We start from the raw sequence: 12,947 nt of genomic DNA, 5'->3' as shown, positions 1-12,947 counted from the left end.
TCTTCATTCTGATGCTGCCGCCGCCGCCGCCTCCTCCTCCTCCTCCTCCTCCAGCGCCTCCGCCGCCACTCCCCCCGGCACGGCGCAGTCGCGGATGCTGAAACTTGGACTCTTCCTCCCCGTCCTCCGTCTCGTCCATGACGGCGCTGTTCGCCACCCCGGACTGCCTGACCGACAGTGCGCCCTGGCTACCGGCACCGGCCGCCACCAACTCGAGGCAATTCTTGCTGCTGCTTCGTCTCCGCGTGCATCTGGAGGTGGTGGCGGTGGCCGCGTTGATGTGGTTATATCCACCGCCCTCCGATGCCTTCTTCTTCATGGTCGAAGCCGGAACCGGTGAAACATGCCAAATTCAGCCGATTGTCTTTACCGCGATTCGAGGCGTAGAGAAGGGACCTGGAGGTGTGCGAGGGAAAGAATAAGAGAGATGGAGTGAGAGGCGAGAGAGTGACAAAGAGAGGAGGGGTGGGGGGAGAGAGAGAGAGGTGAGAGTGAAAAGCAGACGTGACTTCTTTGCAAACTATTGCGTCTTCACTTTCAACAGGGTCACGGAGTTTGCGGGGTTCTTGGGTTAGTTACGTAACCTAACAGCATCGGAGGGTGATCTATCGTAAACAATACGAAACGAGGCCTTTAATTGGCTCTGATCAGGGTCGATAGAAAGTATTGATGGAAGAACATATGATGTCATACATTTAGAGGGTGCCTTCAATGACATCCTCTCTGGGAAGTCAGCCAGTGTCTGGCGCCCTCTAGTGGTCAAATTGGTCCCTCTGCCACCAGCCTAAAAGTGAACGTGAGTTAGGAAGTCGTTTTTAGCTCGAACCCTGGCCAATGCAGTCGGTTGTTCAGGTTTGCGGGGTAATGGGTTCCTCACCCAATCGTTAACATGAACAAACGTAGAAACCGGTCCATTACAAACACATGACCTTATTAATGTCCACAAAGAGGGCCACATGAATGTTAAAATTTTAAGAAGGGACGACAGCATCCTCAGTGATGAGAAAGGGTTAGCACATGTGATGTTAATAATGTCACTAAAATACAATTTTCAGTTTCACGTTTCATTTCCTAAACGATTACCATTCCAACCCTGTGGGAAAATGTTTCCAAACTGCAGTCTTCCTGCAGCAGGTTTCATCCTTTGACTTTGATAGGAAATCCTGGCGTGTCACGTCAATTTCCCTCTAGCCCTCCCTCCCTCCCTCCATTTCCCATACCGTCCTCCCCCCACCCCACCCCCTTCTTCAACAACTGCAGCAGTAGCCGACTATGTCATTTGGGATTCTGCTATGATGCGCGTGGTAATTTTCCTGAAAAAGGAGTGCTCGTTAAGGTACACACATGACAAGGAATCAAACTGGAGTTTTAGATTCAACCCATATGAGCAGTGTCTCTCACAGATACACACACACACACACACACACACACACAATGAGCATTTTGAACAATAATCAATTTAGTAATTGGTTTTCCCATCAATTTCTAGGGCCTATTTGATTATGTAAAAAGTCAATATTGAAGAATCACAGGACACGACGTACGACGTACGACGTGTGAATAAGAGATGAGTGTGATTACTGGAAGGTAGAATATCCTATCCTCCATCGTAGCGTGTGCTTTTTGCCCTCTTAACCAGACAATAACTAAATATGTAGGTATGCATTGCCATCAGTAAATCTCATAATTGTTGCTTGTAGTTTTTTATTGTTCATTTACAAAACAAGTTGAAATTGTTTTTTTTTTTCAATGTTGCCATTGGATGTTAAATCAAATCAAATCAAATACACGGTATGGGATACACACTTGGCCTGTTCCTGTCTGGCCCTTTGCTCCCTTAAGACTGCTTACTGGACAACCTGTTGTTTGTGAAGAGGTGTTGGGTTATTTACCCTGCCAAGGTACGCTAAAACAATATCCCTATTGAAGAAAATAATGTGAAAAAAGCGTTAAAAAAAAACCTCCCAGCGGAACTGGTTTTGTTCGGTTAAAATCCACTTTCTTTGAAATGGATTAAAATGTTGTGCAAAATTAGAAAAAAAAAAGGTGCAAATGAATGAAATAAAAGTCAACTCACTCCATTATTGTTTCACATAAGATTTGGTAGGATACAATGCTGGTCCATTTACCATCTAAGAAATAAAAATGTATGTACACATCTTCAAAATGCATTATCGGAACGGCAACCTTTTTATTAAATATAGAATGTCCCACCAACGTTTCAGCAAACCTCCAAAATCATCATCGTCATCCTCAACATCTTCAATTCACAGTAGGTGACGGTGTAGGCGGGATCTGCCTCACCCAGGGTCCCGACCCCACCTCTTCCCCAAACTCCTTAGCAACAGAAGCAGCAAATGCACATGGCACGGCCGCTGCTTCGGCGACCAATCGCAGTAAACTTCTCAGAGAGAAGGGAAAAGTAAAGAAAAGATGGATGCAGTCATAAAAGAAAAGTCCATATTGGGCTGTGTCCGTCCTTTCAGCCCCGCCCACCATCAGCCCCGCCCCCCATCAGCCCCGCCCCCCATCAGCCCCCCCCCATCAGCCCAAACTATCACGGAGCGACAACAAACTGTCTGAAGAACCCTCAGCCAAGAAGAGGTGGGTGGTTCCTGCGTCCATAGCGTCCGTCTTGGGCGGGCGGTGGGGGACGCAACGTGGAGGCGGGGAGCGGCGCGAGGTCCTACGAGTGGCTGGTGGCGTTCTCGTTGTTGGGCGAGCTGGAGGAGGAGGAGGAGGAGGACGAAGGGGAGAAGTTCATCCCCGATAGACCCGGGGGGTCTGTGGCCGTGTTTTGTCCACTGAGACTCTTTCTGCATACAGGACACGTGTCGTGCTGGCGGGAGAGAAACGGAAACGCACGGGAAATAAATGAAAAGGTCTAATTCGTCGGTTTGAAATACAAAAAGGGTGTTTGAATGCCAGATGTAGTGGTGGCATTTTGGCATGCAGTCCTGTAGACCGGTACCTGTTCTAGCCATGGTATAATACAGTCATTGTGGAACAAATGATTGCATGGAAGTTGCCTAACGTTCTCCCCGACACTGTAGTCTTCTTTGCACACTGGACATTCTAAACCCGCACCTGGAAAAGTAATAAGAAAAGAAAGATAAGAAATCAAAAGCACAGAACAAGCAAATTGTACGTCATCTGTTATTCCAAAAAAGGTGTAGACTTTATAGCTGTTGAGTGCTATCTGAATGGGTCACAACATGGGTTTGAAACTGCATTAGTCATTTGAAAGATTTGGCATGCGCGTGTCATGAATCAAGACGACTCACCCACATGCTCCGCCGTGACTCTGACGGTGGGTAAACCCTTGATCCTCTCTCTATCAGCAGGAGGTGGACCAGTGTTTTCAAACTGGTTCAGTAACTAAAAAAAAAGGGACACAAAAAAAGGTCAAACTAATAACCATCAATGACGTAATCACCCATCTGCTGTGAGGTAAAAGATATAAAGTGCCCTATTGTGCAAGATAAACCTTCTCCGTGGCAATGTGCCCCAAAGGACACTAAAAGGCCTGCACAACGCTGTGCAGTTCTTCACTGAAGTGTAAAGGACACTCTTTCCTTCCTCCGACGTACCTGTGTAATAATAGCATCAAGCCCGTTAGCACCCCAGGCGTAGTCCATCGGATTGGAATGCAGCATTCCCCTACGCGAGAACAAGAAACAGAGAGGTCAGCAAAATGTGGAACATCTGGCGAAACGACCAGTACATCATTTAGTCAACATCGAGGGGTCGTAACACTGGCACGTGCACCGGTTTTGCAATGAGGAGTGACATGACATGGGTAGTTGAAAGCTTAGTGGTTCTTACATACCATGGTCCCACTCCAATGTTTGTCATTGCCGTGGGTGCAATGATTCCGTTTACTAGCTGCTGAATAATTCTGCATGAGAAAATATATAAATCGTTAGGGAGCCAGCTTAACATGGAATACTCTACTTTGGCTTGGTAATAGAGTATTCCATTCTATTACAGTTGACATTACTCTGAAGGGAAATCATGCAATATATATATAATTATTGTTATTCGTTTTTCTTTACAGACTTAAACCCTATGACAAGTAGAAGGCTGTTTCGGGGGGGGGGGGGGGATAGAAGGTGGGTGTGGGAGGGGGATAACTCGATTGTCATACACAATTACCTAATGAAATAATTGGTTTGTATGTTTAAAAAACCCATAAGATCAACATACAACTTTACGTGAATTCCGAGGACGTTTCCCGTCTTGCCGTAAACAGGTCAAGGCCAAGCAGAAACATAAGCGACCGTGTACAGAGAGGTCCCCCCCCCCCCCCCTCCCCCTCCCCTGCACATACCACCACCACCACCACACAGCTGCACACATCGCCTCAAAGAATCCCACCAATGTGTCACTGCAGTCACAATGAGCGTGAGTGACTAATCCCAGCCGTGGTGGTGTGGTGGTATGGGGCATAAACACTGCGTGATGGAAGACGCGGAAGCACCGAGAGGACAGCAGAGATCAATGTGCCCCCAGACACAATGTCAATCATAATGTACCAATATCTGTCCAAAGCACTGCCATGGAAGTCACATGGGGTGGCAGGCTCCTGGGGAAATTGCATTAAGCCGCCATAGGTCATAGCTCAATTAGTGTTTTTGCTTTGATGACGCCATAAAGATAGCCTTCTCTTCCATCGAATAACAAGCATCAGGGACCAAACCGAATGTAAAGAGCTTAGTGAAAAAAACAACTAATAAACCCATACAATAACTAGAATGTAATGGTTTAACTGGCTGTATGTTTTCACTCTCTGGAATACAAATTTCTCTGTCTATTTTGTCATTTCCAAAACCTACTTAATCAAGGCGGCGTGCTTATGACCTGACCCCTATTGCCTTCCAACAAAGGCTAACGGTTAATCGTCAAAAATGACGATGGCATTCAATGGCAAATTTCAATGACCCAAGAGTTGCCTTGGCTGCACCCTCAAGAAGCAGCAGCCTTGGCCTGTGAACGGCGACCCCCCCCCCCCCCCAGAGGACCTGAACCCCCCCCCCCTGGAGCTTCCTGTGCACCTGCCTGGAATCTTCAAACATTGGGGCATTGGAAACCCACACACATGGCAGGGGACGGACACGGCCTGCTTCAGGACCCACTGCCCTCACATTCTTCCTCATGCTTTTTTTTTTGTTAAATTCTGCATATTACATTACATTCTTTCATTACATTCTTTACATTTTCTAACCAATGAGGGAAACCGAAGAAAGATAAATCCCCCTCCCCCCACCCCCGACTTGAAAAACCACACCGAGGGAATGTCTAGAATGATCGGAAGTCAGTACATAACCTGCACTACGGTTACATACTTCAGCAAAGGAGTCAACGCTTTTCACAGAGGTGTCCTCGGAGGACACACACTTAATACGAGTCTGCTACTTCCTAATACCAGGGCACATGGGCATCAGTTCATGTGTTATAACTTCACTAGTGTGTAGTGTTATAGTTTACTCCCCAGGCCGTGCTGTGTAAAAGTGCATACCCATAATTTGTGCATTCAGCAACCCCCGTCTTTGCCCTACGACGATGCCTCTGTGAAAAGGTTCTACTTTCGATGCCATTTAGTCTTAATCTGAGTCGGACCCGAGGGTGGCGAATGCCCGCTCCTCAACGGCGGTCCGCCGGAAGGTAGGTGCGGTCCAGAGGAAACATGAACGTCGGTGTCTCTCACCCCTCTAGAGTAGGCACTCCGTCGTGGCGCGTCCCCTGCCGCCGAGGCACGTGACGACCCCGTGGCTGCCGGGCACTATACCGTTGTCGCGAGGCCATCTCCCTTTCCCTCCAGTGCTCTGTTTCCCTGTTGTCCTCTGTAGGCAGGCCTGCTCGAAGATCAAAGTTATCATCAAATATTCCCAGGGCAAACTGACCATAGCCTGGAGGAAATGTGAATAGGTGCTGGTGGTCCGTGTTCTGATGAAATAGAGGGACAGAAGGGATCGTATTAAACTCAACGTGGGGGGAAAACAATTGGAAAGGGTTTGTTGTCACAGTTGGGAAATCACACCAACCTCAAACGTTGGTCTGTTTGGATCGCTGGTGGAAGTGGTGGATGTTGTGGACCCATTTTCGACACTATATGGAGGCAAGGTGTAGCAAGAGGAAATCAAAGCTTCTGCTAACCATTATACATACAAACATTTGCTTAATTTTCTTTGTTGGATTTGATACACTGTTAAATGTGACACAAGGATAGTTTAAACTTTACCTTCTATCCTCTAGAAGTTCCTCAATAAAACCAGAATCACAACGTGGACAGGTGTAGTCCTACAGTGAAAATACAGAAACATTACACACAAATAACTAACTAAATAACAAATACCATTAGGCTCAGGATCTAAACTGATCCAAACTTCATGTTCATACTTGCTCAATTTTAAGTGCGGTCACGACGTGAAGGTATTCTGAAAGAATTTGCTTTGAATTATGTTAGAAAATCCCAGTATGTGGTTCAATGGTGAATGACGACGTGAAGAAATTATAATAAATTCGCCCCCCTTGACCCTACATTGTCATACACGGCAAGCATAAAAGGATCTGGCACTGTCAAATTCAAGAAGGTTCCCGTAAATGGTTGAAGCAGGAAGGCTCTTGTGGACCCTACACATTAAATCACGCGACGTGTACCATACAAAATACGCTATAACGTTGCTATACGAAAAGCTAGTTCTCTGCTACATGAAACATAAAATAGCAGTGCGAATTATCCCTCTACCCAAAGATCCCACCTATGAATAAGCTGCCATGGTATAATGGGACAGCCTGCTTAATTCACCTAACCAGAGCATCAGAGTGTGACTGCCCGGCGGTCTGGTGTAAATCATATGTATCGTTACACACATAACAAATGCACTCATTCAACAGGGCTAATACAACTCAAATAACAACCCGTTAAATAAGCAGTCAAATGGGGAACACCATTATAGTCGATATTGGCTAACCAGCGGGGCTAGCGTTAGAACAGCGACGTGTCGGTGTGTGTGTACACACACACACACACACACACACACACACACACACACACACACACACACACACACACACACACACACACACACACACACACACACCTCTCTCTCTCCACAGATCACACATCACGGACCACAGCTATTCTAATGGATTTAACATTTGTTTAACAGACAGACTGTCCCTGGGGACCTTACCGGTAGACGCGGACTGATCTCTAATGAACACCGGTGACAAAAAAACCGGCAGGGCCGTGGGGGAGCTTCTGCCATTTCTGACACTGCTGGTGGTGTCAGAGAATGTGTATGTGTGTGTATGTGTGTGTGTGTGTATGTGGAGGGGGTGCGACGGGTACCAGTGAGGGACAACAACACACTACGCGACGAGGAGGAAGGGGCGGGGGGGGTTTTAGCGGAACCGGAACCGGAAGCGAGAGCCCACTGTTGTACTCTTGGGATGGAAAGGTTCACCTGGAGATAGCAGTGAGCTACATTTAGGTGTTGCCTTCGGGAAGGTTGATTAAATCGGTGGCTTCGCGTCCTTAGCTGCTGAGACCATGGAGTCTGGCGAAGCAGGTAGGAGACGGGGGCTGAAGTGTGCGCACCAGTGTGGATTAAACGCTGAATGCTACGATGTTAGCTGGCCCCGGCTACAACACTCGCACTCCTCCGCTACCTAATGTGCTCGTTTTTTTAGAACACGTAGTATATGTTTGTGTACTATAAATAAACACAGGGGGTGATTCGCATTTATTATGCTGTTTCGGATAGTTGCCGTTTCGTGTCTCTTCAGTGTCGACAGATATCTTGGTTACACGACTTCATGTGTGTTATAGTTGTGTGTGTGCATGGACCAGAGCAGGGGTAGACGTCTTAAAACGTGAGTTGTATTGTATTCATTAATGTACCCAATTGTTTGGCAGGACGCGGTGGGGGCTGGAAGAACAGGCCCGTAAAAACACAGAAAAACAAAATGAGTTTGAACATCATACGACAAGAGGAGCTTATAGCTCAGAAAAAGAGGGAGATTGAGGCCAAAATGGCAGAACAGGCAAAGAAGAATGTGCAAACTCCGAGCAAGCCACTGCCTCAAAGGTAACGCAATTTTGTTTTTTACTATCCTACCAGTACTGTTCCATTATAATTCACTGTTTCCTTAGTACAGTGACAATACGATTGCATTTATGATAATAACCTATTTATTATGAGTGCATTCTCTAGAACATGTTTAATCCCTTCTGATTGTTTCAGTTTTCCTAGCTTCCAAGGGCCCAACTCAAACAAGTTTGTAAATGATGGAAGCTTCTTACAGCAATTTATGAAGTTGCACAAGGACAAACCAAGCGCATCTGGTTAGTGCCATACACTTTGACCTGCACCATGCAACAAGCAACAACACCTTGATATTGGTAGAAATAGCCAAAGCACAAACATATTTTGTGTATGGACAGTGTGCAATTCCCACACATAATTATGTTTTGGTTTTTTCAGGTTCCAACAACGGTGAAACCAAAGGTGCTTCTAATCCGGCTGAATCACCAAATTCACAGCAGAAGAAAAGCATTCTCATTGGCAAACGACCCGGCCTTGGCATCACCAGCATGCTCAACCAATTCAAAAACTACTCCCAGTCCAAGAAGAACCCTGTCCTCAGCCAGAGGCCTAGTGTATTCTGTTCACCAGATGGCGACGAGGATGAAGAAGAGGTGGAAGACTCAAACTTCCTGGAGATGAAAGGTAATTCAAGGCAGGGTTTACTCATGACAACCACCACAGCTTGGAGGGGGCACCCAGCAGCCTGTGAACGCCACTTTGATATGCACATGCAACTGGTAATGATACTCATAGCCTGCTTAAAGTCTCCCCCCCAGAGGACCCAGACACCAGGCTCATTCTCGACAAGATGGCTTCATTTGTGGCAGAAGGAGGTGCCGAGCTAGAGAGAAAAGCCAAGGAGGATTACAGAGACAATCCCGTTTTTTCGTAAGTCTGATCGATTTTTTTTTTTTTTTTTAAGCACTCCCATATTTTAACATCATTGGTCCAAAGTCCCCTTTTAGTATTTTAGTCTTTTTACATGCCAGAGTGCAAAAAATATGCTGACCAATTGTTTTACTGGAATATTTTTACCTGCCAATCATTAAAATCTGTGAATATTTTAGATCCAGTGGTCATAACAAATTTGTGGTCACTTTTTGTCTTTCTTAGGTTTTTATATGATACGAACAGCAGAGACTATCTCTACTACAGAAAGAGAGTCGCAGAATACAGAAAGAACTTGCCAAAACCCATTATGAAACCGCCTACTGGTAAGTGGAACGTTGTTCTTTTGTGTACATGTGTGCACTCACATTGTGGTTTATAGCATCAATTTACACACTTTGCATTTTGAAAGGTTTCAGATGATTCTCAGCTGAAATCAAACACACAATCATGCACCATCACACATCACCATCACTACTAGATGTAATGGTATACAACATGTAATGCACTAGAAGAGCCTCCCTAGGGCATTACATTATGTTACACCACAGAAGTAAAGCTTTGGCTCTGTGCAGTTCCCCATTCACCACCCATGTTCCCTGCTCCTCCTCCTCCCTCCTCTTCTTATCCCCTACTGGCTGTAGACTGGTGGTGTGTGAGGGCCAGTTGAGCACAGTACAGTTGTAGAGTGTGAGTTGAGCCCCAGTACTGATAGGCTGCTTAAAGTCTCCCCCCCAGTGGACGAGGAGACCCAGCGGGTGGCTGTGAAGCTGGCAAAGTATGTGGCAGAGGGTGGCCCCGAGGTGGAAGCCATCGCTGCGGAGCACAACCGGGACAACCCTGCTTTCAGGTGAGTCCGTTTCCACATTTCAAAACCTTTTTCGGGGGCGGGGGGGGGGTTTCTTGCATGTGTTATGTTTTATAATACGTTACGCATCCTCTTTGCAGTTTCTTATATGACCACCAAAGCCCAGCCCATCGCTTCTACAAGGAGAAAGTGGAGCAGTTTCGTCAGTCGAAGGTGGAGCGGAGTTCTCCGGCGACACCGGAGGTTCCCGAGTCGGTAGTCCAGCGACCGGCCGCCCCTCCTCTGTCAGTGGCCCCCCCGCCGCCGCCGCCAGTTCGCTACCCCTATGTCCCCAGCCAAATGGACTCTCCGCTGCTCACCCCCAAAACTGAGGCCTCGCCCCCACCTGTCAAACGAAAGCGGAAGAGTCGATGGGGGTCTGAAGACGACAAAGTGGAGTTACCCATTCCTCTCAGCGCCATCAAACAGGAGGTGGACGTTCCAGATCCTAACACGCCCTCACTCTCTGGTACAGGAATATGTATTTTATATACATCTATAACTACACTCTACACTGCAAAAACTCTTGACAAATATTCTGTTTATTAACTTAATGTAATGCAAAACGACAATTAACTACCGGATATTGCCTTAAGCCTTACCGATTTGTTTATTTATTTTTCATGTGCAAATATCATTTTGAACCTCAAATCTGGTTTCTGTGTGTGTTTATGTTCCAGTGCAAGACCTGAAGGGGCTTGGTTATAAGAAGGGGAAGCCTTTAGGGCTCGTAGGAGTGACAGAACTATCTGAGGACCAGAAGAAGCAGATCAAGGAACAGCAAGAGGTATGACAGAATTGTACTTCAGTCTGTTAATTAAACATGGTTGGACTACACCACCAGAATTTCAAAACACTGTCCGACAAGCGAATGTCTACACAAACGGTTGCTTTTGTATTAATTGTTTTGCACTCATCATTTTGTCGCTTGCACAGTTCTGTTGGTTCTTATTTGTCATGCCTATTGTAACTGTAAAATTATAAATGTATGCACCGCAGCCGTCTGTAATTCCTCTATATTTGTACGGCCAATTAAAAAGATCTGAACATTCAGGGCCCTTTTGATCCGTAATCCCAGACCGCCTTGATGTCTCTCTGTATGATGGGTTCTTGTACTTGGTTCACAGATGCAAGAAATGTACGAAATGATAATGAAGCACAAGCGTGCAATGGCAGAGATGCAGATAATGTGGGAAAAGGCTCTGAGAGACCATCAGCACGAGTATGACAGCGATGAGGAGGTGGACGAACAGGAAGGTACCTGGGAACATCGCCTCCGCCAGATGGAAATGGAGAAAACGAGGGGTAAGACGGCCCTTCAACCACAGTATCTCTGTTCATTCAGAGCCCGCTAAGACACCAAGATAACGCACGGCGGGTTGACAAGGGTTTGGTAATTATTTTTACATTTTTTCCCCAGAATGGGCCGAGTCTCTGACTGACATGGGGAAAGGGAAACACTTTATCGGTGACTTCCTGCCACCCGAGGAGTTGGAGAAATTCATGGAGACTTTCAAGGCACTCAAGGCAAGTTTCTCTCCAACTTTCTCTCGTCGGCAGTATTTTTATTAACCCTATTTTTGGCACCAGTGTGGGCTTGTTAAGGTAAATCAAAAAAATGTTCATTCAAGGGGTGGGAGCCATGTTGGGTACATCTACCAAATCTCTAGCTTATCTGATACAGAAATGTCTGAGAAGAACACATCCCATGTCAACTACAAACATCACCAGTTCCCTTATGGTTTATGGCCCAGTATACCACCCCTGGCCCAATACTATTTTATTACGACTAAATTGCAGTTCCACATCATCACTCTCCATTAATTGCAGGAGGGCCGAGATCCAGATTACTCCGAGTACAAGGAGTTCAAGCTGACCGTGGAGAATCTTGGTTTCCGAATGTTGATGAAGATGGGATGGCAGGAAGGGGACGGATTAGGTTCTGACGGACAGGGCATTAAGCAGCCCGTTCACAGGTGGGTTCAAAGCTCTTCAAACACATGGCACTGTGATTCCCTCTATTTAACATGTTATGATAATTCAGATAATTAACAAACTTTACAAAAAATGGCTTCTAGGGGACAAACGGCTGTGGATGGAGCAGGATTTGGAGTGGACCGGCCCGCAGAGCTCAGGGGAAATGATGATGAATATGATGCCTTTAGAAAGAGGATGATGCTTGCTTATCGTTTCAGACCCAATCCACTGGTAACTACAATTCTGTTTATTTTGTTGACTCATTTAAAAAAAAATTAAGTTGAGCTTTTTCATGTTGTTTTCATATTTGCATTGAGATTGATTTACTTTATATAATAATGTATTTCTCTTCTCTCCACAGAATAATCCTCGTAGACCCTACTACTGAGGTGTGTGTGTGTGTGTGTGTGTGTGTGTGTGTGTGTGTGTGTGTGTGTGTGTGTGTGTGTGTGTGTGTGTGTGTGTGTGTGTGTGTGTGTGTGTGTGTGTGTGGTGTTTCTCCTCCAAGTTCTCTTTAATACAGTTACGATTTTATCCATTTTAAGTTTGCAGTACTAAAACCTTAGCCTGGACATAAATTTTGGTTATCTCCCATTTTGTGCTAGAACTGTCAAAGTGAGAACGGCCTCGTTTGTTGCATAATGATGAACCTATTTGTAAGTGATGAAGCTCGACTCATTTGAATACTTCATTCAAAATAATTTACACAAGCCATTTCATGTGATGCCCCTCCTTTTATTTTTTAATCTCCTTTCGTGTTTTGTTACTTCAATATCACCAGATGTTGATAATTTCACCTCTATTCTTCATCATATGTTCCAATAAAACAATGTAATAAAAGTTCACTCACTCAAAATAAATGTGTTGCTGATGATTGTATGGCCTACAATGTGAAAATGTTAATAGATTTAGTATGCATGCATGCAATCCCAATCTTGGTTATTGATAAATATACTAGTGACTAGAGCGTTTGTCGCCAAGCTGAAATGCAGGCTACTGGGTTTGATTCCCACTATACTCAGTCTACCTGTAGGCATCCTTGAGCAAGACATGACACTTGCCTGCTTCTTTATTCAGTTCAGTCTTTTCAGTTTATTCATATTTCATCTGAATTAACTGCAAGGTGCTTTAGATCAAAAACG

General features: G+C 45.5%; 3 protein-coding genes across 3 annotated transcripts in view; 1 reads left to right on the top strand and 2 right to left on the bottom strand.

The window, feature by feature from the left end:
* Positions 1–319, bottom strand: part of LOC311361220 (uncharacterized protein) — a gene marked incomplete at both ends in the record, with an annotated part of 1,197 nt that extends 878 nt beyond the window's left edge. Inside the window, one exon of the mRNA XM_084481421.1 lies at positions 1–319. This exon is cut by the window's left edge and continues 878 nt beyond it. Within this exon, the coding sequence (XP_084337547.1) occupies positions 1–319 (319 nt within the window).
* Positions 320–2,556: 2,237 nt separating this feature from the next.
* Positions 2,557–7,315, bottom strand: rnf126 (ring finger protein 126). The gene is made up of 9 exons (XM_084481599.1): positions 7,197–7,315; positions 6,242–6,300; positions 6,045–6,108; positions 5,708–5,946; positions 3,830–3,898; positions 3,591–3,660; positions 3,285–3,378; positions 2,972–3,087; positions 2,557–2,839 (listed from the first exon to the last, which is right to left on the bottom strand). The coding sequence occupies exons 1-9, from the start codon at positions 7,269–7,271 to the stop codon at positions 2,687–2,689; spliced, it is 939 nt and encodes a 312-aa protein (XP_084337725.1). The 5' UTR covers positions 7,272–7,315; the 3' UTR covers positions 2,557–2,686.
* Positions 7,316–7,436: 121 nt separating this feature from the next.
* sugp1 (SURP and G patch domain containing 1) lies at positions 7,437–12,644 on the top strand. The gene is made up of 14 exons (XM_084481537.1): positions 7,437–7,574; positions 7,922–8,093; positions 8,250–8,350; positions 8,490–8,735; positions 8,858–8,981; positions 9,207–9,307; positions 9,708–9,831; positions 9,930–10,297; positions 10,509–10,615; positions 10,956–11,133; positions 11,249–11,355; positions 11,659–11,804; positions 11,907–12,036; positions 12,167–12,644. The coding sequence occupies exons 1-14, from the start codon at positions 7,556–7,558 to the stop codon at positions 12,191–12,193; spliced, it is 1,950 nt and encodes a 649-aa protein (XP_084337663.1). The 5' UTR covers positions 7,437–7,555; the 3' UTR covers positions 12,194–12,644.
* The last annotated feature ends 303 nt before the right edge of the window (positions 12,645–12,947 follow it).

Source organism: Micromesistius poutassou (genome assembly GCF_964030765.1).
Source record: "Micromesistius poutassou genome assembly, chromosome: 16".
NCBI classification, from domain to species: Eukaryota; Metazoa; Chordata; class Actinopteri; order Gadiformes; family Gadidae; genus Micromesistius; species Micromesistius poutassou.
The sequence above is the reverse complement of the archived record's forward strand: the minus strand, read 5'-3'. Positions and strand labels throughout refer to the sequence as shown.

What these genes read in the sequence shown, in the direction of transcription:
- rnf126 (XM_084481599.1), bottom strand. Translation starts at nt 7,271, where the DNA reads ATGGCAGAAGCTCCCCCACGGCCCTGCCGGTTTTTTTGTCACCGGTGT. An exon ending in GAACTTCTAGAGGATAGAAG is followed by an intron (nt 6,109 to 6,241) that starts GTAAAGTTTAAA and finishes GCCTCCATATAG; the next exon opens with TGTCGAAAATGGGTCCACAA. An exon ending in CAAACAGACCAACGTTTGAG is followed by an intron (nt 5,947 to 6,044) that starts GTTGGTGTGATT and finishes CTATTTCATCAG; the next exon opens with AACACGGACCACCAGCACCT.
- sugp1 (XM_084481537.1), top strand. An exon ending in CGGGACAACCCTGCTTTCAG is followed by an intron (nt 9,832 to 9,929) that starts GTGAGTCCGTTT and finishes TCCTCTTTGCAG; the next exon opens with TTTCTTATATGACCACCAAA. An exon ending in GTTTCAGACCCAATCCACTG is followed by an intron (nt 12,037 to 12,166) that starts GTAACTACAATT and finishes TTCTCTCCACAG; the next exon opens with AATAATCCTCGTAGACCCTA.